The sequence below is a fragment of the Pseudorasbora parva genome, chromosome 5, assembly GCF_024679245.1.
Source record: "Pseudorasbora parva isolate DD20220531a chromosome 5, ASM2467924v1, whole genome shotgun sequence".
NCBI classification, from domain to species: Eukaryota; Metazoa; Chordata; class Actinopteri; order Cypriniformes; family Gobionidae; genus Pseudorasbora; species Pseudorasbora parva.
Window position 1 is genome coordinate 9,520,555 of NC_090176.1, and position 23,260 is coordinate 9,543,814.

The 23,260-nt window shown below is 39.0% G+C and overlaps 2 protein-coding genes across 4 annotated transcripts in view; one reads left to right on the top strand and one right to left on the bottom strand.

Annotated features, from left to right (window-relative positions):
- Nucleotides 1-5,740, top strand: part of itga6a (integrin, alpha 6a) — a 42,338-nt gene extending 36,598 nt beyond the window's left edge. For 2 of the 3 annotated variants that reach the window (XM_067443182.1, XM_067443184.1), the window contains exons 20-25: nucleotides 60-236; nucleotides 2,350-2,451; nucleotides 2,540-2,650; nucleotides 2,741-2,839; nucleotides 2,940-3,065; nucleotides 4,688-5,740. In XM_067443182.1, the coding sequence (XP_067299283.1) occupies nucleotides 60-236; nucleotides 2,350-2,451; nucleotides 2,540-2,650; nucleotides 2,741-2,839; nucleotides 2,940-3,065; nucleotides 4,688-4,852 (780 nt within the window). In that variant the 3' untranslated portion in view covers nucleotides 4,853-5,740. Of the gene's footprint in view, nucleotides 1-59; nucleotides 237-2,349; nucleotides 2,452-2,539; nucleotides 2,651-2,740; nucleotides 2,840-2,939; nucleotides 3,066-4,284; nucleotides 4,401-4,687 lie in introns of all 3 variants that reach the window. The other variant, XM_067443183.1, reaches the window with a different exon arrangement.
- A 10,189-nt stretch (nucleotides 5,741-15,929) lies between these two features.
- LOC137075826 (uncharacterized) lies at nucleotides 15,930-21,335 on the bottom strand. Its single transcript, XM_067444779.1, has 12 exons — nucleotides 21,112-21,335; nucleotides 20,955-21,001; nucleotides 20,577-20,661; nucleotides 19,691-19,831; nucleotides 19,450-19,598; nucleotides 19,168-19,304; nucleotides 18,960-19,053; nucleotides 18,723-18,822; nucleotides 17,631-17,884; nucleotides 17,329-17,512; nucleotides 17,023-17,150; nucleotides 15,930-16,946 (listed from the first exon to the last, which is right to left on the bottom strand). The coding sequence occupies exons 3-12, from the start codon at nucleotides 20,656-20,658 to the stop codon at nucleotides 16,632-16,634; spliced, it is 1,584 nt and encodes a 527-aa protein (XP_067300880.1). The 5' UTR covers nucleotides 20,659-20,661; nucleotides 20,955-21,001; nucleotides 21,112-21,335; the 3' UTR covers nucleotides 15,930-16,631.
- Nucleotides 21,336-23,260: the final 1,925 nt, after the last annotated feature.

Below are 23,260 nucleotides of genomic sequence, written 5' to 3' on the forward strand. Positions count from 1 at the left end.
ATTACTTCAGCCCTTTTTAAAAAGCTCTACTTCTAACTTAAGATTTTATTTTTTTGCAGGTGATTAATTTGGGAAAGCCTCTGAAGTCTTTTGGAACTGCGTCCCTGAACATTCAGTGGCCTAAAGAAAGCTCTGTGGGAAAATGGCTGCTGTATCTGATGAAGATCAACACCAAAGACCTGCAGTTAGTCACCTGTTCACCTGAGAGAGAGATAAACCCTCTCAGACTGAGCGAGGTACCAAACATATTCCTCTCTTACAGTTTACATCTGAATGAATGCTGTTAATCATTTTGATGTGTTTGACGTGTTTTTAAAACGGATCAAAAATGATGCTATATTAAGAAAACATTTTTAAGAGTTGAAGGGTTAGTTCACCCAAAAATGCAAATCCTGTCAGCATTTACTCACCGTTCCAAACCTGTAAGACTTTTGTTCACCTTCAGAACACAATTGAAGATATTTTTAAAAAACCTCATTGGTTCTTGCTGAAGCTCAAACGTGCTGCGTAACACGAGAATGAACCTCATTGGTTCTTGCTGAAGCTCAAACGTGCTGCGTAACACGAGAATGAACCTCATTGGTTCTTGAGGAAGCTCAAACGTGCTGAGTAACACGAGAATGAACCTCATTGGTTCTTACTGAAGCTCAAACGTGCTGAGTAACACGAGAATGAACCTCATTGGTTCTTGCTGAAGCTCAAATGTGCTGAGTAACACGAGAATGAACCTCATTGGTTCTTGCTGAAGCTCAAACGTGCTGCGTAACACGAGAATGAACCTCATTGGTTCTTGCTGAAGCTCAAACGTGCTGCGTAACACGAGAATGAACCTCATTGGTTCTTGAGGAAGCTCAAACGTGCTGAGTAACACGAGAATGAACCTCATTGGTTCTTGCTGAAGCTCAAACGTGCTGAGTAACACAAGAATGAACCTCATTGGTTCTTGCTGAAGCTCAAACGTGCTGCGTAACACGAGAATGAACCTCATTGGTTCTTGAGGAAGCTCAAACGTGCTGCGTAACACGAGAATGAACCTCATTGGTTCTTACTGAAGCTCAAACGTGCTGCGTAACACGAGAATGAACCTCATTGGTTCTTACTGAAGCTCAAACGTGCTGCGTAACACGAGAATGAACCTCATTGGTTCTTACTGAAGCTCAATCGTGCTGCGTAACACGAGAATGAACCTCATTGGTTCTTACTGAAGCTCAAACGTGCTGCGTAACACGAGAATGAACCTCATTGGTTCTTGCTGAAGCTCAAATGTGCTGAGTAACACGAGAATGAACCTCATTGGTTCTTGCTGAAGCTCAAACGTGCTGCGTAACACGAGAATGAACCTCATTGGTTCTTGAGGAAGTTCAAACGTGCTGCGTAACACGAGAATGAACCTCATTGGTTCTTGAGGAAGCTCAAACGTGCTGCGTAACACGAGAATGAACCTCATTGGTTCTTGCTGAAGCTCAAACGTGCTGAGTAACACGAGAATGAACCTCATTGGTTCTTGAGGAAGCTCAAACGTGCTGCGTAACACTAGAATAAACCTCATTGGTTCTTGAGGAAGCTCAAACGTGCTGCGTAACACGAGAATGAACCTCATTGGTTCTTACTGAAGCTCAAACGCGCTGCGTAACACGAGAATGAACCTCATTGGTTCTTGCTGAAGCTCAAACGTGCTGAGTAACACGAGAATGAACCTCATTGGTTCTTGAGGAAGCTCAAACGTGCTGAGTAACACGAGAATGAACCTCATTGGTTCTTGCTGAAGCTCAAACGTGCTGCGTAACACTAGAATAAACCTCATTGGTTCTTGAGGAAGCTCAAACGTGCTGCGTAACACGAGAATGAACCTCATTGGTTCTTACTGAAGCTCAATCGTGCTGCGTAACACGAGAATGAACCTCATTGGTTCTTGCTGAAGCTCAAACGTGCTGCGTAACACGAGAATGAACCTCATTGGTTCTTACTGAAGCTCAATCGTGCTGCGTAACACGAGAATGATCCTCATTGGTTCTTGCTGAAGCTCAAACGTGCTGCGTAACACGAGAATGAACCTCATTGGTTCTTGCTGAAGCTCAAATGTGCTGCGTAACACAAGAAAGAAAAAACACTAAACCACTTAATTCATATGGATTCGTTTTATAATCTCTTCATGAACTTTTTGAAATATCAAAGTGGTAGCTATCTGTGTAGCTGTCTATGGAGGGTCAGAGAGCTCTCCGATTTCATCAAAGATATCTTCATTTGTGTTCTGAAGATGAACGAAAATCTTACGGGATTGGAATGACATGAGGGTGAAATCAGATAAAAACATGGGACGAAAAGTAGACACATCTGCTACTCTTTTAGGAGTCGACATCAACCAGGAGAAAGCGTGAGCTGGAGGAGAGGAGACCATCTGACAGGAGTAAAGTGTCCCTCTTCAATGACAAACGCAAGCACAAGATTCTGGTAATGAGATTTAGTTATTTATATTTGTAGTGAACTTTCATTTTTAGGAATCATTGGATCAAACCAACTTGAACTTTATTTCTCATAGTCATGCAGCGGCGATGCCAGATGTGTGGAGATAAAGTGCCCCCTACAGGGCTTGGACAGCAGTGCCGTCATCATTCTGAAATCCCGGCTGTGGAATTCCACTTTCCTCGAGGCAAGGACAATGACGAGTGCTTATTTTGTTCCTCTCGAAAGAACGCCTGAGGTTGTTAAATAATCTGTTTTGTTTTCCTCTCTACAACAGGATTATGCCTCCTACAATTACCTTGATATAATAGTGAAAGCCTCCATAAGTCTGGATGGTTCTGCCAAGAATATTGTCCTTAAAAAACCTGAGACCCAGGTAACAACATTTCCTATATAAGTATATAAGTATAGCACAGTTAACTGTATGTCTGTGACATTAAAGACATTAAATATTTTACTGTACACTTGATGGCCAGGTGAGGCTGACGGTGTTCCCGGAGGCGACAGTGACTCCGTTCGGAGGCGTCCCGTGGTGGATCATTCTCGTGGCTGTATTAGCTGGAATCTTAATGCTGGCTCTCCTAGTTCTGTTACTCTGGAAGGTAATAAAACACTCACACACAAAAACCCCAATGTCATCAGCCACACGGATAAGTTCCTTAAAGGGTTATTTCAGCCAAAAATGAAATTGATGTCATTAACTCCTCATCCTAATGTCGTTCCACAACCGTAAGACCTCCGTTCATCTTCACACACAGTTTAAGATATTTTATATTTAGTCCGAGAGCGTATCTAGGTGTATGCACACTATACTGTCCATGTCCAGAAAGGGAATAAAAACATCATCACAGTAGTCCATATGAGACATCAGTGGGTTAATTAGAGTCTCTTGAAGCATCCAAAATATATTTTGGTCCAAAAATAAAAAAAACTACAACTTTATTCAGCATTGTCTTCCCTTCCGGGTTTGTTTTCAATCCTCAAATAAAGGTCGACGGTCTTCTTATTAAACTGAGTACAAACAGTTTAATAAGAAGACACTTTAGACAGTCATTACGTGTTTACGGACAGCCGCCATCTTGGAAAACAGTCTCGACGAATCGATCTACGAACGCTGTGCTAAGTGAGCTGAACGATAGGAATTAAGTTTGTGAAATCTAATTACATGGAAATGCATGAGTTATATCTGTTTATTAAAATATATGGTTGACTAACTACAAGGGAAGAAGGCGTCCCATATGAGATTCCAAGTCACAGTTCATCACTTAGCACAGCGTTCGTGGATCGATTCGTCGAGACTGTTTTCCAAGATGGCCGCTGTCCGTGAACGCATAATGCACTGTCTTTATAAAGTATCTTCTTATTAAACTGTTTGTACACTTACAAAGTTCTCAATGCTTCGGTTTGCATGTAGGGACCCTCATTATGCTACCGTGTTAGTGTGAGGCTATTTTAAGCCTTGTTAGTGGTGTTAACTAGCGATTTAATTTTTCTACTCTGTGCCCCATACACTCGCGTTATAAGCTAATCTGTTTTTAAAGATAAAACTCTTTACATTCGATTTTCATGAAAACGCATTCCCAGAGAAGGATCTACTCGGTAACCATCTGTTAAATACCCCTAGGGTCATTTCTCACCGGAGTTGTCATTTAATGTTTTCATTCAATGACAGTCACACATTTTTATTCAGGTTTTACCAGCCAAATGCATTTTTTGGCCACTGCATATTATTTCTACGAACATTCGTGGAATTCCACTGTCTTTAGTACAAACCTTCTCATGACATGTTTGCAATGACCCCTGAATTTGCCCCCTCTGTAGTGCGGTTTCTTCAAGCGGGCCCAGAAGGACGAGTATGATGCCGCAATTCACAAAGCTGAGATTCACACTCAGCCCTCAGACAAACTGTCCCCTGAGGCCTAGCTCTCCTTACCAGGGTAAAGCACCATCGCTGCAGCAGATCGGTGTCTGCATGACGTGTGGCCTAACTCACTAACTCATCCTTTGCTCTGGCAAAAGGAAGGGAAAAACACTTGCTGCACAGCGTGCTTTAGCTCTTGCCGTGTGAAGCTCAGTTTTGTCTTGTATTGTGTCGATGGATGTGCTTCTACATGTCCTGTTTTGTCAAGCATGTCCCATCTCTGTGTTCTCCAAAAAGTGATTTTTTTAAAATGTGCCCATTTTTAAAATCATACTTAATGTGGTCTTCTTCTTTCTCTGTCAGTGTGGATTTTTCAAACGCTCCAAATATGAGGACAGCGTTCCCAAATATAATGCAGTGAGGATTCGCAAGGAGACGCGTCTCTTGAAAGACGGAAAGGACATGTTAGACCCCTTTGAGAAGAAGCAATGGATGACCACATGGGATGAGAATGAGAGCTACTCATGAGACTCTGCATCTGATGTGGACAGTTTGCACCATTAGGCGTCTTTTCAGAGGAAAACGTTTCAGAGGACGTCCACCTCTGCACGGTCTGTGGGCCCAGTGTTGAACGGAGACGTTTGACATGAAGATGCCTTTACACATCCATGTGTTTCTGGTAACTAAAGGGTGAAGACTGACTGTTAACGCCTGGATGTCTCTGGGCTTTTTGTTTGCAAATGGCACCCCTTAAAAAAGTGTTTGTATATTTTTGGAAGATGCATGAGATGCCAAGAATGAATTGTCTTGATTTTCTTTGTAAATATTTTACAATGCAGTTTATTTATTTTGTCTTGTAATTTTGTACTAAGATGCCTACTGTGCATGAACTGCCCAAAGATTATTTTTCATGTCTTTAGGTAACTGTAAATTAGATTGAATGTTTTGAGGTCTGTCAGCTGAATCTTAGGCGGGAAAATAAACAAATCGATGAATTACTACTTAAAAAAAAGCTGAAGACCTGAATATATCAGTAATGACACTGGAGCATTATGGATATGAGCACACTGTGGTGTGACAGGCAGCGGGGCGAGGGACCGCGAGAGCGGGCCGGTGATTAACGTTCACGAGTGCCAGCTGCGTGGCACACCGGTCTCGTCTCGCGGCCATGTGACACCACACACACAAACAAACTCATTACAACATATCAGCATCATTTGATGACATTATCATGTCATTCCTGGGGCCTGTACCATGATGGTAGTTTAACAAACTCAGGGTTACAGGATTAGTTTTGTACGGAGCCCCGAACATGACATGCAGTAAAAAACTAGTAGGCTAAATCATGCGCACGTCAATCAAGGGAACGAAATAGTAAATCGTGCACACTATTTACCTTTTTTCCTTGCATGTCATGTGCGGGCCTCCGTAGTTTTGAGTTGACAAAACCAAACTAATCTGTTCAGGCTTTGTTGGTCCCATGGTGCTGATCATCAGCTTTCTCTGTCAACTCACTCAGGCTTTGATCCTGAGTTCAGGAGTTTAGCTGTGACATCAGAAGTGAACAGCCAATCACAGGCTGTGGATCTGGGATGTGACATCAGAAGTGAACAGCCAATAAATAGTACTCTAAAGTACTTGCAAGAAGACCACAGTACTAAAAAATGGCAGTAATGTGGTGCTGTCCAAAAGCTGAGTGGTTTGCATTTGTAGCTCCATATAGCTTTGTTTTAAATCTATATTTACAATGATTTCTTCTTGTTTATATTTATAAATATAGCTCATCACTAAATATCTGATATTGTCTAATATTGCCTATTTAGACCTGCCAACCTTGGAAAACATTTTTTGAATACCATCAGTGTGACGGGACGGGACATGGTTTGACGGGAGGAGTTTCAGAGAGCTCTCCGGTTTCATCAAAAATATCTTAATTTGTTTTCCAAAGATGAACGAGGGTTAGGTTTGAAATGACATGAGGGTGAGTAACTTATGACAGAATTTGTCAAACAAGTTTGCAAAAAGGTCTGACATTTTTCACGATTCAGTTAATTTGTACAGTTCAGTCATGTACTACTGACTCATAGCCTGACAAGCCAGACCCACATCAAGATGTTTGGTCTGGAAACTCACCATAGACAGCTCAATCTGAGGGGCGGATAAACGGTTGTCTTTCAAACTCCCTCTGCAAGCAATAGGATAGCGCTTCAACCAACCAGAGCAACGAAGGTGAAGCGGAGCTCGTTGAAAGATTAAACATTCACCGTATCCGGCCGGCAAAACTCAGAACACATCTTCTCCTTTTAAGAATGACTTTAGTGGCATTCTTTGTTCTTTTCTCAGAGAAAAGTCGCGGTCAAAGCCGATTCGAAAGACTGCTGTTTGACGACAGCCTCTGTGTTTATTAGAAGCACGCAAGCGCAACTCGGCCGTCATTATGTTAAGCCCCGCCCACCGACTCTATACACGATGTGATTGGCCCGACCAGAGTTTGGCGATTACAGCTCAAAAGTGTATTGAGAGTTGCTAGACGACACTCGCGGCAGATTAGATTTGCTGCCGCTAGGGTGTGTCTAGATTTCTAGGCTGACTCATGTACTGTTTGCAAAAGTTTCTCCAACCAAAATAGTGATGGGATGTTGACTGGTTGAGGTAGACACACTATATTGCCAAAAGTACTGGGACACCCCACCCCTCCAAATCATTGAACTCAGGTGTCAGGTGTATAAAATCAAGCACCTAGGCATGCAAATGCTTCTACAAACATTTGTGAAAGAATGGGTCACTCTCAGGAGCTTAGTGAACTCAAGCTTGGTACCCCCATTACATCCCATTACTATTTTTGATAGGTTGCCACCTGTGCAATAAGTCCATTCATGTGATTTTGTCACTACTAAATATTCCACTCTCAACTGTTAGTGGTATTATTAAAAAAGTGGAAGCAATTGGGAACAACAGCAACTCAGCCACAAAGTGGTAGGGCACATAAAATCAGAGCGGGGTCAGTGCATGCTGAGGCGCACAGTGCGCAGAAGTCGTCAACTTTCTGCAGAGTCAATAGCTACAGACCTCCAAACTTTGTGTGGCTTTCAGATTAGCTCAAGAGTGCAGTGGTGTAAAGCACGCAGTCTCTGAAGCAGTAGAGACGTGTTCTCTGGAGTGACCAATCATGCTTCTCTGTCTGACAATCTGATTGACGAATCTGGGTTACCTGGAGAATGGTACTTGCCTGACTGCATTGTGCCAAATGTTAAGTTTGGTGGAGGAGGGATTATGGTGTGGACTTATTTTTCAGGGGTTGGGCTTGGTCCCTTAGTTCAAGTGGAAGGCACTCTTAATGCTTCAGCAAACCAAGACATTTTGGACAATTTCATGCAATTTGGGATGGCCCTGTTCCAACATGACTGCGCACCAGTGCACAAACTAAGGTCCATAAAGACATGGATGAGTGAGTTTGGTGTGGAGGAACTTGACTGGCTATCTATCTATCTATCTATCTATCTATCTATCTATCTATCTATCTATCTATCTATCTATCTATCTATCTATCTATCTATCTATCTATCTATCTATCTATCTATCTATCTATCTATCTATCTGTCTGTCTGTCTGTCTGTCTGTCTGTCTGTCTGTCTGTCTGTTTGTCTGTCTGTCTATCTATCTATCTGAAAAACTCTTTTAAATCGATCCTCCAACTTGCGCATTGAGGATGTGACATGAAAGCACATGACCAGAAGCAATGACCAGTAGCTTTATTGATCCGATGTTATAGACTAGCTCATGTTTAGTTATTTTGCATGGCACTAACTGATTAACAGGGTGTCATACTGTGGAAGGGGGATTCATTCCAGTGCCTTGGAGGTCGGTGCCGGCACACTCGCTTCATGAACAGTCAAACAAAGACGTCTCGAGAAAACATTCAACACAGGCCAATCAGAAACTAATTAAATGTGCTGACTTAATACTTCCTGCTGCTGATATGTTAGAATCAGTCATGCCACTGACTTTGAAGTACTGCTCCATATGGTCTATGAAGCATCTTTGAGGACTGATAACCAGCGAGAGGTAGTTGGAATCCTCTCTGAAGCTCTTCTTGAAGCCACAGCTAAAACGACAGTAGAACATCAGCGTGAAATAAATGAGCCTGAGGGTCTGAAATGAGCACAGATAAGGACGTGTGACGTTACCTTACTCAATGCAAGTCAAAAGAGTAATGCATTTAAACATGTACAGTATTGTTCAAAATAATAGCAGTACAATGTGACTAACCAGAATAATCAAGGTTTTTTGTAATTTTTTTATTGCTACGTGGCAAACAAGTTACCAGTAGGTTCAGTAGATTCTCAGAAAACAAACAAGACCCAGCATTCATGATATGCACGCTCTTAAGGCTGTGCAATTGGGCAATTAGTTGAATTAGTTGAAAGGGGTGTGTTCAAAAAAATAGCAGTGTGGCATTCAATCACTGAGGTCATCATTTTGTAAAGAAACAGGTGTGAATCAGGTGGCCCCTATTTAAGGATGAAGCCAACACTTGTTGAACATGCATTTGAAAGCTGAGGAAAATGGGTCGTTCAAGACATTGTTCAGAAGAACAGCGTACTTTGATTAAAAAGTTGATTAGAGAGGGGAAAACCTATAAAGAGGTGCAAAAAATGATAGGCTGTTCAGCTAAAATGATCTCCAATGCCTTAAAATGGAGAGCAAAACCAGAGAGACGTGGAAGAAAACTGAAGACAACCATCAAAATGGATAGAAGAATAACCAGAATGGCAAAGGCTCAGCCAATGATCACCTCCAGGATGATCAAAGACAGTCTGGAGTTACCTGTAAGTACTGTGACAGTTAGAAGACGTCTGTGTGAAGCTAATCTATTTTCAAGAATCCCCCGCAAAGTCCCTCTGTTAAAAAAAAGGCATGTGCAGAAGATGTTACAATTTGCCAAAGAACACATCAACTGGCCTAAAGAGAAATGGAGGAACATTTTGTGGACTGATGAGAGTAAAATTGTTCTTTTTGGGTCCAAGGGCCACAGGCAGTTTGTGAGACGACCCCCAAACTCTAAATTCAAGCCACAGTACACAGTGAAGACAGTGAAGCATGGAGGTGCAAGCATCATGATATGGGCATGTTTCTCCTACTATGGTGTTGGGCCTATTTATCGCATACCAGGGATCATGGATCAGTTTGCATATGTTAAAATACTTGAAGAGGTCATGTTGCCCTATGCTGAAGAGGACATGCCCTTGAAACGGTTGTTTCAACAAGACAATGACCCAAAACACACTAGTAAACGGGCAAAGTCTTGGTTCCAAACCAACAAAATTAATGTTATGGAGTGGCCAGCCCAATCTCCAGACCTTAATCCAATTGAGAACTTGTGGGGTGATATCAAAAATGCTGTTTCTGAAGCAAAACCAAGAAATGTGAATGAATTGTGGAATGTTGTTAAAGAATCATGGAGTGGAATAACAGCTGAGAGGTGCCACAAGTTGGTTGACTCCATGCCACACAGATGTCAAGCAGTTTTAAAAAACTGTGGTCATACAATTAAATATTAGTTTAGTGATTCACAGGATTGCTAAATCCCAGAAAAATTTTTTTTTTGTACAAAATAGTTTTGAGTTTGTACAGTCAAAGGTAGACACTGCTATTTTTTTGAACACACCCCTTTCAACTAATTGCCCAATTGCACAGCCTTAAGAGCGTGCATATCATGAATGCTGGGTCTTGTTTGTTTTCTGACAATCTACTGAACCTACTGGTAACTTGTTTGCCACGTAGCAATAAAAAATATACTAAAAACCTTGATTATTTTGGTTAGTCACATTGTACTGCTATTATTTTGAACAATACTGTACATCCGGTTCATCATCTCCATCACCTGCTGATGGTCTCCCTACAAATGTCGATGGCAAGTTTCAATGCAGGCCTTTATTGTAGACAAGAGCTTCACCTTCATCTTCTACAAACCCGATTCCAAAAAAGTTAGGACACTGTACAAATTGTGAATAAAAAAGGAATGCAATAATAATGCAATAATAAAATAAATAACAAATTTCATAAACTTGGATAACATATCAAATGTTGAAAGTGAGACATTTTGAAATGTCATGCCAAATATTGGCTCATTTTTGAATTTCATTAAGGCTACACATTGCAAAAAACTTGGGACAATAGCAATAAGAGGCCAGAAAAGTTAATTGTACATATAAGGAACAACTGGAGGACCAATTTGCAACTTATTAGGTCAATTGGCAACATGATTGGTATAAAAAGAGCCTCTCAGAAGCCCCGTTTCCACCAAAATTACCCGGAACAATTTGTACCAGGAACTTTTCTCCCCCCCAGACCTGCAGCTGTCTGCGTTTCGACCGCGATAAAGTTCCGAGAAGATTAGGCAAATTAGTCCGGTGGTGTAGGACTGCACGCGACTGTTCCTCCAAGCCAGTGACGGACCAGGGCTGTCACTTTTCGATATGCATGCGAAGATGACGTGAAATATCCGTAATCGAACTATAAATAAACTATCCGGTTTTTAAAGTGCCATGTAGCGCAATTGTTTTTACTGTCGGTGCGTTTACATGGAGCACTGTAATCAGTTTAAAAGTCCAATCTGAAAGAAAATGCTCCATATAAACACCTGATCAATCGTAATAAAAATGCCCAAACTGAATGAAATTGTAATCGTTTTGAGATGGGTGGATAAACCTTTTCATGAATCGATCAAACGAAACATTTCACCATGTAAATGACCTGACCGGATTACTTTTGAGTGTGCCTCTTTATGTGATGTAGGCACAGCGCGCGCCTTCACCACTGAAGAGCACACGTCGCGTTAATGCACCAAGCATGACAAGAGAGGAAAATACATTTTTCTGAGGGAGAAACTTTTTATTTCATAAGAAGTTATGAAGATAATGTTGGCATAATGACACTGTCCCTAAGCCTATGTAAGCAAACAATCATTAACTACTTTAACTGCGCCTGACATTAGAATTTGTTTTTTCTGAGATGATTATTACACTTTACAACAAATGAATAGCATTTATAAAACCGTATAAGTCCTGGTGGCCGTTGAGAGTTGCTATGGCATCCGTAAACACATTCCAGCTGCTGGAGATGACGGCGTTGTAGATAATTGAATATATTCGAATGCATTGCTTGATATTTGAATTCCGTTCGAATTAGATTTTTTTCAAAAATGACAGCCCTAACGGACAGTAATCATTTTTGTGTGTACCGATTGAAAGATTTAGTGGACTGTTTACATGAGACGTTATCTAAACCGATTTGGTGTTTACATGTAATGACTTTCAATCGCAATCATTTTGTCACATAAGCAGTTTGTCTGCCACATCAAAAATGTCAACGCTGTTTTCTCCAGCAGCTGGAGTGTGTTAACTGAAGCCATGCAACTCTTAACGGCCACCAGGACTAATACAGTATTATATTATAAGCTATTTAATTGTTTAAATAATCATCTGAGAAAAAAAAAAAAATTCTGTCAGGTTCAGTTAAAGTAAAAACTGCCTGGGGCAATATACGCTGTGTCATTACTCCAACATTATCTTCATAACTTACAAAATAAAAAGTTAACCCCTCAGAAAAAATAACTTTCCTCTCTTGTCAACATGAGCGCGGCGTGTAAGACTGATTATTACTGAATGTAGACCGAACCTCGCAAAAGACTTTTAAAAATGCCGAGTTGAAATAAAATGCTGCGTCAGCTCAACCAATCAGCATGTTCAGCGCCCAAGTCCCGCCCTCGAAAGTTCCTGAACTTTGAAAAAGTACTACCTCGCGAGCAGGGCCGTTTGGAGGGGGAAATATTTACCCGGAACTTCATTTAGACCCTGGTTCCTGCGGTCTAAACACACGAAGTACCACCCAAAGTTCCTGGTTCCTGGGTAAAGTTCCTGTGGTGGAAACGGGGCTAGAGTGGCAGTGTCTCTCAGAAGTCAAGATGGGTAGAGGATCACCAATTCACAAATGCTGCGGCAAAAAATAGTGGAGCAATATCAGAAAGAAGTTTCTCTGAGAAAAATTGTAAAGAGTTTGAAGTTATCATCATCTACAGTGCAATCATAATCAAAGATTCAGAGAATCTGGAACAATGTGCGTAAGGGTCAAGGCCGGGTCAAAACAATGTCGGTGAACACAATCCACCGTGCCATTCACCCTTGCTGGCTAAAACTCTATAGGTCAAAAAAGAAGCCATATCTAACCATGATCCAGAAGTGCAGGCGTTTTCTCTGGGCCAAGGCTCATTTAAAATTGACTGTGGCAAAGTGGAAAACTGTTCTGTGGTCAGATGAACCCAAATTTGAAGTTCTTTTTGGAAAACTGGGACACCATGTCATCAAGACTAAAAAGGACAAGGTCAACCCAAGCAGTTATCATGGCTCAGTTCAAAAGCCTGCAACTGTGATGGTATGGGGTTGCATGAGTGTGTGTGGCATGAGCAGCTTACACATCTGGAAAGGCACCATCAATGCTGAAAGTTATATCCAAGTTCTAGAACAACATATGTTCCCATCCAGACGTCATCTCTTTCAGGAAAGACCTTGCATTTTCCAACATGACAAAGCCAGACCACATATTATATGGATGTTATAACATCATGGCTGCATAGAAGAAGGATCCGGCTACTGAAATGGTCAGCCTGCAGTCCAGATCTTTCACCCATAGAAAACATTTGCCGCATCATAAAGAGGAAGATGCAACAAAGACCTAAGAGAGCTGAGCAACTAGAAGCCTGTATTAGACAAGAATGGGACAACATTCCTATTTCCAAACTTGAGCTACTTGTGTCCTCAGTCCCCAGATGTTATAAACTGTTATAAAAAGAAGAGGGGGTGCCAGACAGTGGTAAACTGATGTTCTGGATTAGAACCTCAGCCTACTGACATACTGTAAAACTAGGCTTACTCTACATTCCAGCCCTGAAAGTTACAGGGAAAGATGAGGAGTTGCTCTCTCAGTATAGTTCCTCCAGGCCTTTTAGGTTGAGGCAGCTTCTTCACCACATCACCTATAGGATGTGCCCCAGGTTGTCCTCCTGGTGCACAGTAAATTTTGCAGTGTTAAATTAACTCTATAAGAGTTAAATTTAACACTGTGCCTGAGTGTATTTGGTCCCACTCAGAATTGGTGATAAATTGACTCTTGTGATAGTGTTAAATTTTCAGAGTTAAATTAACTCTATTTTGAGTAAAACTTTAACACTGCTCAACACTGCATAGTGTTACCACAGTTTAACACTAAGGGAAATTAACTCTTACTAGTGTTAATATTTCACTAGTGTAGAGTTAATTTACATATTTCATTAGTGTTAATATTTCACTAGTGTAGAGTTAATTTACATATTTTATTAGTGTTAATATTTCACTAGTGTAGAGTTAATTTACATATTTTATTAGTGTTAATATTTCACTAGTGTAGTTAATTTACATATTTTATTAGTGTTAATATTTCACTAGTGTAGAGTTAATTTACATATTTTATTAGTGTTAATATTTCACTAGTGTAGAGTTAATTTACATATTTTATTAGTGTTAATATTTCACTAGTGTAGAGTTAATTTACATGTTTTATTAGTGTTAATATTTCAATAGTGTAAAGTTCATTTGCATCTTTAATAGTGAAAAATCTCACTCAAACAAAAAGTGTCAATATTTCTTTTTGTGTTTCAAGTACAAAAATTAACCTACTCATCTACAATGTCATATTAACTTAAAGCAAGTTAAAACAAAGAAAACAATTGCAACAATGGCATGTTTAAAACATTTATTAAAACAGTCTCAAGATAATTAACAAACATCACATCTGCATTAAATGGCAATACGGCACTATATGCAGTGCAGCATCTGTTGTACCATATTTCATCTGAAGATCAAATGGTTTGAAATAACACAGCTCATTAACATTCACTACCTTAAAACCTCTGTCTGGATGCAGTCTGACTGTAAATGCATAGTAATGGTCATCAAAACATACAGTTTCCATCAATGTTCCACACAACAGCACATTTTCATCTTTCACAGCAATAGTCTTGATCTTACAAAATACTGGCATCTCACAAGCTACATTTGTACAGATAATAAAGTCAGGGCGATACTCTGTGCCATAGTGCTTGATCCACTTTACAGAATAGACAACTTCTGATTTTAACACTCCTAGTTTGGAAGCAATCTCTTGGCCACCTTTAAGTTCACTGAGTCCTACCATCTTTCCTGGGCCGAGGGACAATCTGTACTGGCTAAAAGACTCCCAGTGCATTGCAGTACAAAATTGGTGCTTTTTGGCTAGAGTTTTGGTGATATTTTTGAAGCTTTTTAATTGTGTTTTAAAAAATTTGTGTTTAGCTTCATAACGCATACACCACATGTGCAGAATTGGTCCAATTTTTCTTATACACTGTGGGTAATGTATCATGATGTGATGCTTCGGCAAAAGATTTCTTTGGGGAAATAAATTTTTGAATAGCTGGTGATGTTCAATTATTAAATGTTTAAGATAAATGGTCATGCCTTCTGTTACGAATGGTGAAAATACAATGTTAACAATGTGCAAAAGTAAAATCAAAAGATACCAGTGTTTATCATCTCTTTGCACTAAATCACCAAATAATAGGGGCATGTTGCGCAACAAGCACCAAGATTGGATGGCATTTAAACCCAAATCATTGCTCCCATCAAACAATTTGACCATTGGAGGACGATTTCTCTGCTGATTGTAACCATAGTCAAAAGCATGCACTCTACCAGCAACATCCTCAGTGGACAGAAAATTATGCTGAATGTACTGCAGAATAAGTTTTACCTCTAGCTGAGCAACTCCTTCTAGAATGTCGTGCATTATATCTACAGCAAAATTGTTGGCTGTGTTGAAATAGTTGAGTGAATTTAACAAACATGTCCGTTTGACACCATAAATATGAGGTAGTGTAGAATCAGTTTGTAAAGTTTCACAGTGCAGAGCATGCATCTCAGCTGTTCTTAGTACAACCTCAGGATCATCTTCACAGAACACAGACTGAAAGAGATGTTTCTCAAGAAGACAGAAACGACAGCAATACCGAGCCGCAAATGACTCAAGAAACCCAAACAAACTGTGCAAGCCGAGATTATCCCCAGTTACTTGAACAACAGTACCCCTAATACAATTTCCAGATACTGGATTTGTAATCCCCTCAATCTCAAATGATTTTAAATCTTTAACTAGAGGCTCAAGTATGGAGTTAAAACCATAGCGCTTAATATCTAGTGCATGAAAGAGGGCACATAAATGAATATTTACTAATGAAGAGTTAAAAACTGGGGGGAAATTCCTTAATGTAAAATAGATTGCACCCAATTTGTGTATACCTTTTTTGGATCCCAAAGGATTAGCGGTCTCAAAATCATCATAAAATAGCTGAATTTGTAAGGCATCCTTTTCTCTATTAAATAAGGGATTACTTTTAAAATACGCTGCATCACTTAAGTCTACATAAATTCCTTCCTTTGGAACATGCCTGGGTTTAAACAAATCAGTAAGTAGTGGATTTTGTAAAATTGACTTTAGTGTTTTTTAAAATGGGAATATAAGCAAATTTGTCAGTTACAACAACTTGATCGAACATTCCTGTGGTTTTATTTCTCCTGCAGTCAAATCTTGTGCCAAGCACAATTTCTCTCGGTTCAACTATTCCCCATTTTTCTGTAAAGAGTCTCTTTCGTTTGGTTTCAGAATTTAACGTAGTAAATGGATTTTCCAAATTTTCAAATGCATTTTCTATCTTTCTTTTAGTAGCTGTGTCCTGTGAAGGCAGACAGAGCAAAGCTGCATCCTGGGCCTGACTATGAATCTCAGAAACCATTTCCTCCATAGATGAAACAAAACCATTTATAGCAGATTGACTTAATCCAGCAACTTTTAGTTGAGCAACAGCAGACGCACACATATCGAAAGTACTCTTATTTGACTTAACCAATAAAGATGTTGTGGCCAACTCTGCGCCACTGCCAATCTGATCAAGTATTTCAGCTCTACTCTGTCCATCTGCCTTGGCTGTCTCGCAGCTGTCAATGGTGTCAAAATTCTGCGCACTGTCACTTTGCTCAGCGTGTTTAAGATGCATGTGTTTCCTAATACCTGAAAAAGTACCAAACACAGAACCACAACCTGCTTCTATGCATTTAAGGCGAAGATTCTTTCCAGGAACAAAACCATGAACTAATCTGAAGTGCCTAAGAAGCATTTTTGAACCATTTAACTCAGCCTGACAAACAAAACACTTCATGAGGGCAGAAAAACTTGAGACCTAGCTAAGAAGCCTTGCTCTGACCTCAGCTACACGAGGACTCTCTTTAACTTTGCCAACATCTATGTTGAACACAGTGGTCTGAATGAAAGTGTACATGTTGTGGAGCATAGTGTTGTAAGAGGTGCCGAAAACAAAGTGTGCCTTAAACAGTTCGTCAAAAGCACCGAGAGAAGAGGTTGACTTGCATGGAATGGCATGCTGATCAAGAATGATGAAAAACTGTCGAACTGAATTCTTCTGAGGTCCCACGGCCAGGAGATAGGGCTGAGCACTAGTGATGTCTCGAAGATGCTCCTCAATGTTTGTTCCACTCTGAGAAAACCAAGCATATTGTAGAGAACCATCAGAGATGTAAAACAATAGAGAGAAAGAAAAAAAAAAAAAAAACCTTCTTGAAGACAACAAGATGTTTCTCTGCTTGAGAAGCAGACACCTTTCCTGGTCTTTTCCGGCCTTGGGCAGAAGGTGGGATCAGATGCAGCAGTAGCAGTATAGAGGAGAGGTCAGTGTCCCAAACTGTTTAGACCGTAAAAGATGTTAGCAAAACTTAAATCATGAAAACAGAAACTGAAGAATAAATATATATATTTTTTTTTTAATGGATGGAGACCATTAAATGTTTTATGTTCCTTACAATATTAGACACATATTACTAAAATTATCTAAGTATTAAAATTAATTTTAAACATCTTACCAAAATCAACGCTCGCTTCTGAGTCATCAGGGGATTCAGCTGCTAGCAGGAGTTCTTCTATATCACGAGTGGTTGGAAGTTTTTTGCATTGCTGAATCACTTTTTTCTTGAATGCAGTTGTCCACTTCTCCAGAAGCTTGCCTGACACTCCTTCTCCAAACATCAGAACAAAGTCTTGCTCAATCTAAGGGGAATCATCATTAGACATTAACCCAAGCACTGAACAAATTGATTTGTTAGACCACAGCAATGCATTTAAAAAAAAAAAAAAATCCTTAAGAATATGATCATAAACACTTTACCAAGCCTTTAATGTCTTTGAAACGAGGAAAGACAGTCAATATATCACTTGACTGCATAGGATCAAGAACGATGTTGCGCCGATAGTCAAATGTCAATTTCATCTTCTTCTTGACTGCATCCTCATCAGCAGAATGGTTCATGAATGCAATTGCTTCCTTGCATTCATCCTCACTCAAGACAGTCTCCGGAGTAAACTCTGACTCCCGTCTTACAGCAGGTCCACCAGACATCCCTTCAGCAAACGATCCTGGTCCTGATTAAGAAAAAAGTAGAAGAAAAAAAAAATTACAAGCATCAACATTGCTATATGCAATTAATACTTACAACAAAATGTAAAAAAACAAAAACAAAAAAACAAACAAAAAGAGGTAAAAGATTTCTCATCTTTGTACAACTAAAAAAGTACAACTAATCCTGTCACATTTAAAGGATTAGTTCACAAAATGAAAATTTCCTGATATTTTACGCACCCCATCTCATCCAAGATGTTCATGTCTTTCTTTCTTAAAGGGTTAGTTCACCCAAAAATGAAATTTGTCATTAACTCCTCACCCTAATGTCATTCCACACCCGTAAGACATTTTATATTTAGTCCGACAGTCATTAATGACATACATTTAATTTTTGGGTGAACTAACCCTTTAAGTAGAAAAAAAATTAAGTTTGAGAAAACGTTCCACTATTTTTCTCCCCATCATAGACTTGCATGCCAACCAAAATGTTGAAGGTCCAAATCAATGCAGTTTCGAAGCACTTCAGAGGGTCATGGGGCTGATACTTCTTGCGTGACCTCTGAAGCCCTTCTGAGCCCTTTGAAACTGCATTGATTTGGACCTTGAAAATTTTGGTTGCTGTGAAAGTCTATAATGGGAAGAAAAATCCTGGAATATCATACTCAAAAAATTCAATTTTTAGAAAGAAAGACATGAACATCTTGGATGGGGGTGAGGAAAATAACGGGAAACGTTAATTTTTAAGTGAACTAATCCTTTAAGACAACCCAGTAGCAACAAAACTGCTGTGAAAGATCATAATCTATGATTAGTTTTTTTTTTTTAAAAGGAAGGCGATTTCTGAATTTCATTCCATACCTTCAAATGATGCTCGGCGCTCCTTAGCCAAGCTTCGCTGTATAGTTTTGATTCTCCATGCCAAATACCCAGTGCCACTCTCACCATCATAGTAATGCTCCTTAGAAAACAAAAAGAGAAATCATGCCAGGTCTTAAAATTCAAGAGCAAAATACACCACCTGTATTATAGGTGTGTGATTATAAGCATGTAACACATCAACACAGACTATAAATTCAAAAACAGTGTGATACTTACATAGCCATTTTTGGAGAAGGGGTCACTGAGGTAAGGGAACAAAGATACAATTCCTCTGGCATATTTTTCTTTAACCTGCCTTGGTGGTGATTTACTGTATTATATATTTAAAAAAAAAATTAAACTCAGCAGCCCCAGGTTAAAAAAGAAAAACAACAAAAATGATAGCACTCATATACACCATTTAATTATATGCAGATTACCGTACCCGTTCTTTTCTGTCATGTCAGCTGCCAGGATGTTCACCATTTTCCTCCTAATTTCATCCCCCAAACTCTTAGTTCGGTTGTATTCATTTATTATACTCTCCCCACCTGGTTTCTGGACAAGAATGGATTCCACCAACTAAATAAAAAATAAAATAAAAAAAATATGGCGTGTCAAGTACAAAACCTTACCTCAAACAAGCTGTAATTTAAAACATATAAATGTTTTAAATTACACATTTAAATCCCCCTCCCAAACATAAAATTAACAATTTGATAGCCACCTTTTTAGCTTCATCATCAAGCCTCATTCGTTTGCTTGAAGAGCTTTCTTCAATAATGAGTGTATCCTGCGAGTCAGTCGAGTCAATGGATGAAGACAGGGACTGATTTAACACCACAGGAGAGGCTTGTGGAGAGGCAGATTCCAAGTCTAGTTGCATATAGGGTGAGAAAAGTCTTCAAGATGATACTAATAAATAAGCACTGAGAAAAATTCTAGCAAGTAATATAATAAATACAAACCTGGACCATGTTTTATGGTGAGAACTCCAACTGAGGGATCTTTAACGACATCCTCAAAAACATCATCATCCACCTCAGTCCCTGATTCATCAACAACCTTCACATTCTCGGGTACATTCGGGACACCAAACTTTAAAAAAGCTGGAAAAAGGGCATGCAAATTAATGAGTAAGGTTATTATATAAAACCAGGTTGATGCTGGTAACTAACATGAGATAATGCAACAAGTTACAAGTGTAATAGATTTTTTTTTTTCCTACAAATTGATTAAAATACTTTAACCAAGATAAGGAACATATAGAGCTGCACAATTCTGGATAAATTGAGAATCATGATTTTAGTTTCAGAGATCACGATTCTGAATAGACAAATAAACATTATGTATTATTGGATAAATCAGCCTTTTTGAACGAATATTTTGCACAAATGATTCAATAACAACCCTTTTTACAGTATATTGGCGCTCCCTAGTGGCGCAAAGGTGTAATCGATACGATCGTTATTTGAAGCGCCAAGATATTTTCAAAAAGGTGATTTCCTCTATTTAGATCACTACCGTATAGTGTTTTTACCCAGACTATAAACTTTTACCCCAATACATCTGTGATTATTTTAATATCCGCAACACAGAAACACATTTTGTGTGGCTGAAAAGAATGTGAAGATGCTTCATATCTATAATGTTACACGGGAACTCTTCTCTCTGTAGGTCAGCAGCAGCACAAACGCATATTTGAATGTTCTGGTCCTAACGTAATTTATCAAACGTTTAATAGACATGCGAATCGTCGTCGTCGTCGTTTAGAAATGAGATCGCGTGGTGTTTGAATACAGAATGTGATATTTAAACGATTAACTTGTGCAGGGCTATATAAATAATTCTTACCAGCAAACAAAAAATCCTTCAGGCTCAGCTCGGTGATTTTAACAAATTTTTGGACATCCCCAAGTTTCACCTTAACCAGCATGTTCTGTAATAGGTGACAGAGTTTTACACATATGGCACGTTAAATGTTTTGTGCCTAAAACAATAACTTAACGTTAACTGTTAACTTACATGTTTAAGCAATGCAATTTCAACCGTCCATTAACGTTGTTACATTACATTTGGCAGCTAATGCTTCATTGTCACGTTTAAAAATAGCAATATACGAATGAGCGTGATATAACAAAGATAACTGCAACAGGAATACAAATTTAAATAAGATTATTGACATTATTCAAGGTTTATCTTTTGTGACAAAAAGCCTCCATATGAACTCACCGCGAAGTTGGTTAACGTTAGGCCTCAGTTCCATTCGTAGTTTGAACCTATCAAATTACACAAAGTTCATCAATCTACAGCCTGCGCTAACACTAGCACATTTATTAATATAAAATATCAAAGTGATGCTTTAATATGGAACTTAAAATGAGCTTACCTTTCTCTCTGCGAGGTAAAAGAAAATGGCGATCGTTGACAACGTCGAGAAACTTCTGTTCAGTTCGATTGAAGGGCGGGGCTTAAGAGAGTAAAGTTAACGATGCAGAATTAACTCTGATAATTTTCACCAACACTAGGGCGTATCTTTCACTATTTGTTGTTAATTCAACTCCTTAAGAGTAAATGTAGAGTAACACTGCTTGATTAACACTGCCAGTTTTACTGTGTGTATTGCCTTGGCATTATGGCTTTTATAAAATGTTTATGACATAAAAAAATCGTTCATTTAGCATGTTTCCTAAATTGGGAAAACGGTGACAGAAAGTCTTCAGTCAGGAGGCGGCTGTGAAAGGCAGTCACAAGGGGCTGTGCTAAGTGTGTGACCGCACAGGGCCTTGCGCCTCACCGGGGTCTTGGGCACGTGGCAACTTTAAAGGGTTAGTTCACCCAAAAATGAAATGCATGTCATTAATGACTCACCCTAATGTTGTTCCACACCCGTAAGACCTCCGTTCATCTTCAGAACAGTTTAAGATATTTTATATTTAGTCCGACAGCGTATCTAAGTGTATACACACTATACTGTCCATGTTCAGAAAGGGAATAAAAACATCATCACAGTAGTCCATATGAGACATCAGTGGGTTAATTAGAATCTCTTGAAGCATCCAAAATACATTTTGGTCCCAAAATAACAAAAACTAAGACTTTATTCAGCATTGTCTTCTCTTCTGTGTTTGTTTTCATTCGGATGGCGTGTCAAACTGCTGAAATCACATGACATTGGCGAACCGAATCCTGAATCAATACGCTGATGAAAAAAGACCACAAATATGCTAAAATATTTAATGATTTTGAGTGTTTCATACAAATATCATACAACAAACTACAACTTTGGTAATAAAAAATACAAATATTGTCCCAACAATTATACAGAAAAGTTACTTTAAGTTTTTATTTATATTCCAATAGCATATTACTATTTAAAAAAATGTCAAGCTCGAAAATGATGTCTAAAACAAACGGGTCATCAGGAGTAATGTAAACGCCAATGACTGTAATAATGCAGTGTTTGAATATACTGGAACTTGAATGAATGTTAATATAGTGCAAATGAAAATATCTAAAAATACAAATCTTTCAAAGCAGCAGGGAGATGTAGGCTAGTGACAAATGGTCAAAAAGTGCTTTAGTTTTTGAGATACCCCTACCGGAGGTAGAACCAAACCCAACAATGTTTTTCCTCCTCTCTAAGGTCTCCCATTTATGAAATGGATTCTTGGCTAAAAATATTTTACTGCTAAGATTGTTAAATTAACAGATATTGTTATACACCCCAAAACCAAAAAGAGACTAAAATATAGCCTGTCCGTTTGGGAGTTAAGGCATATAAACTAATGCAGATCAATCACACAAGCTCTGAGAGCTTTGAAACTTGACATGTTTGTAGTCAGGAAGTTGAGTTAACTGCTAGAAAAGACTGGGTGTGAATATATTGATGTATGGAATAAATAGAGACATATAAACACATACCTAAAATAACCGGACATGCACAAATTGAATATCTATACAGAATGTTTTCATTTACTTTATGGTTGCTTAGCCAGGGATTGTCATATAAACACATATGATGGCTTGTTGGAAAGGTGAGGTTGTGCTGAATCCAGCAATACCAAAGATGAAAATATAGCATGATCAAATCAGGGTATTCTGTTACTCAATGTATGAGGTGTCTAAAATGAATGGAAATGGAACTCTAGCATAATTTAGTAGGCCTACAAAGCCCATTATCAGTAGTGAGAAGAATGTTGAGAAATTCAAATATGAGATACATCTAATAATGAAACATTTCATATGGCACCTTGTACTATATGGAAACAAAGACTGAAATCGAAAGATAACACGTTACCATAGCACAAACAGGAGACTCGGAGTCAGGATAGCAGTTTGACTTTAATGAGCCTTTTAATAGAACTATAACTTAACATCACACAATACAAATTAAATTACTGTCTTAAATCAAACAAATGGCAATCTAACTAAACAAACACTCCACGGGGGAATGAGCCCTGTCTTCTCAGGCTGTTTTTTTTCTAGTAGCAACCATTTGGAATATGAACTGCTTTTGGTAGCCATTCTTAGGTCAG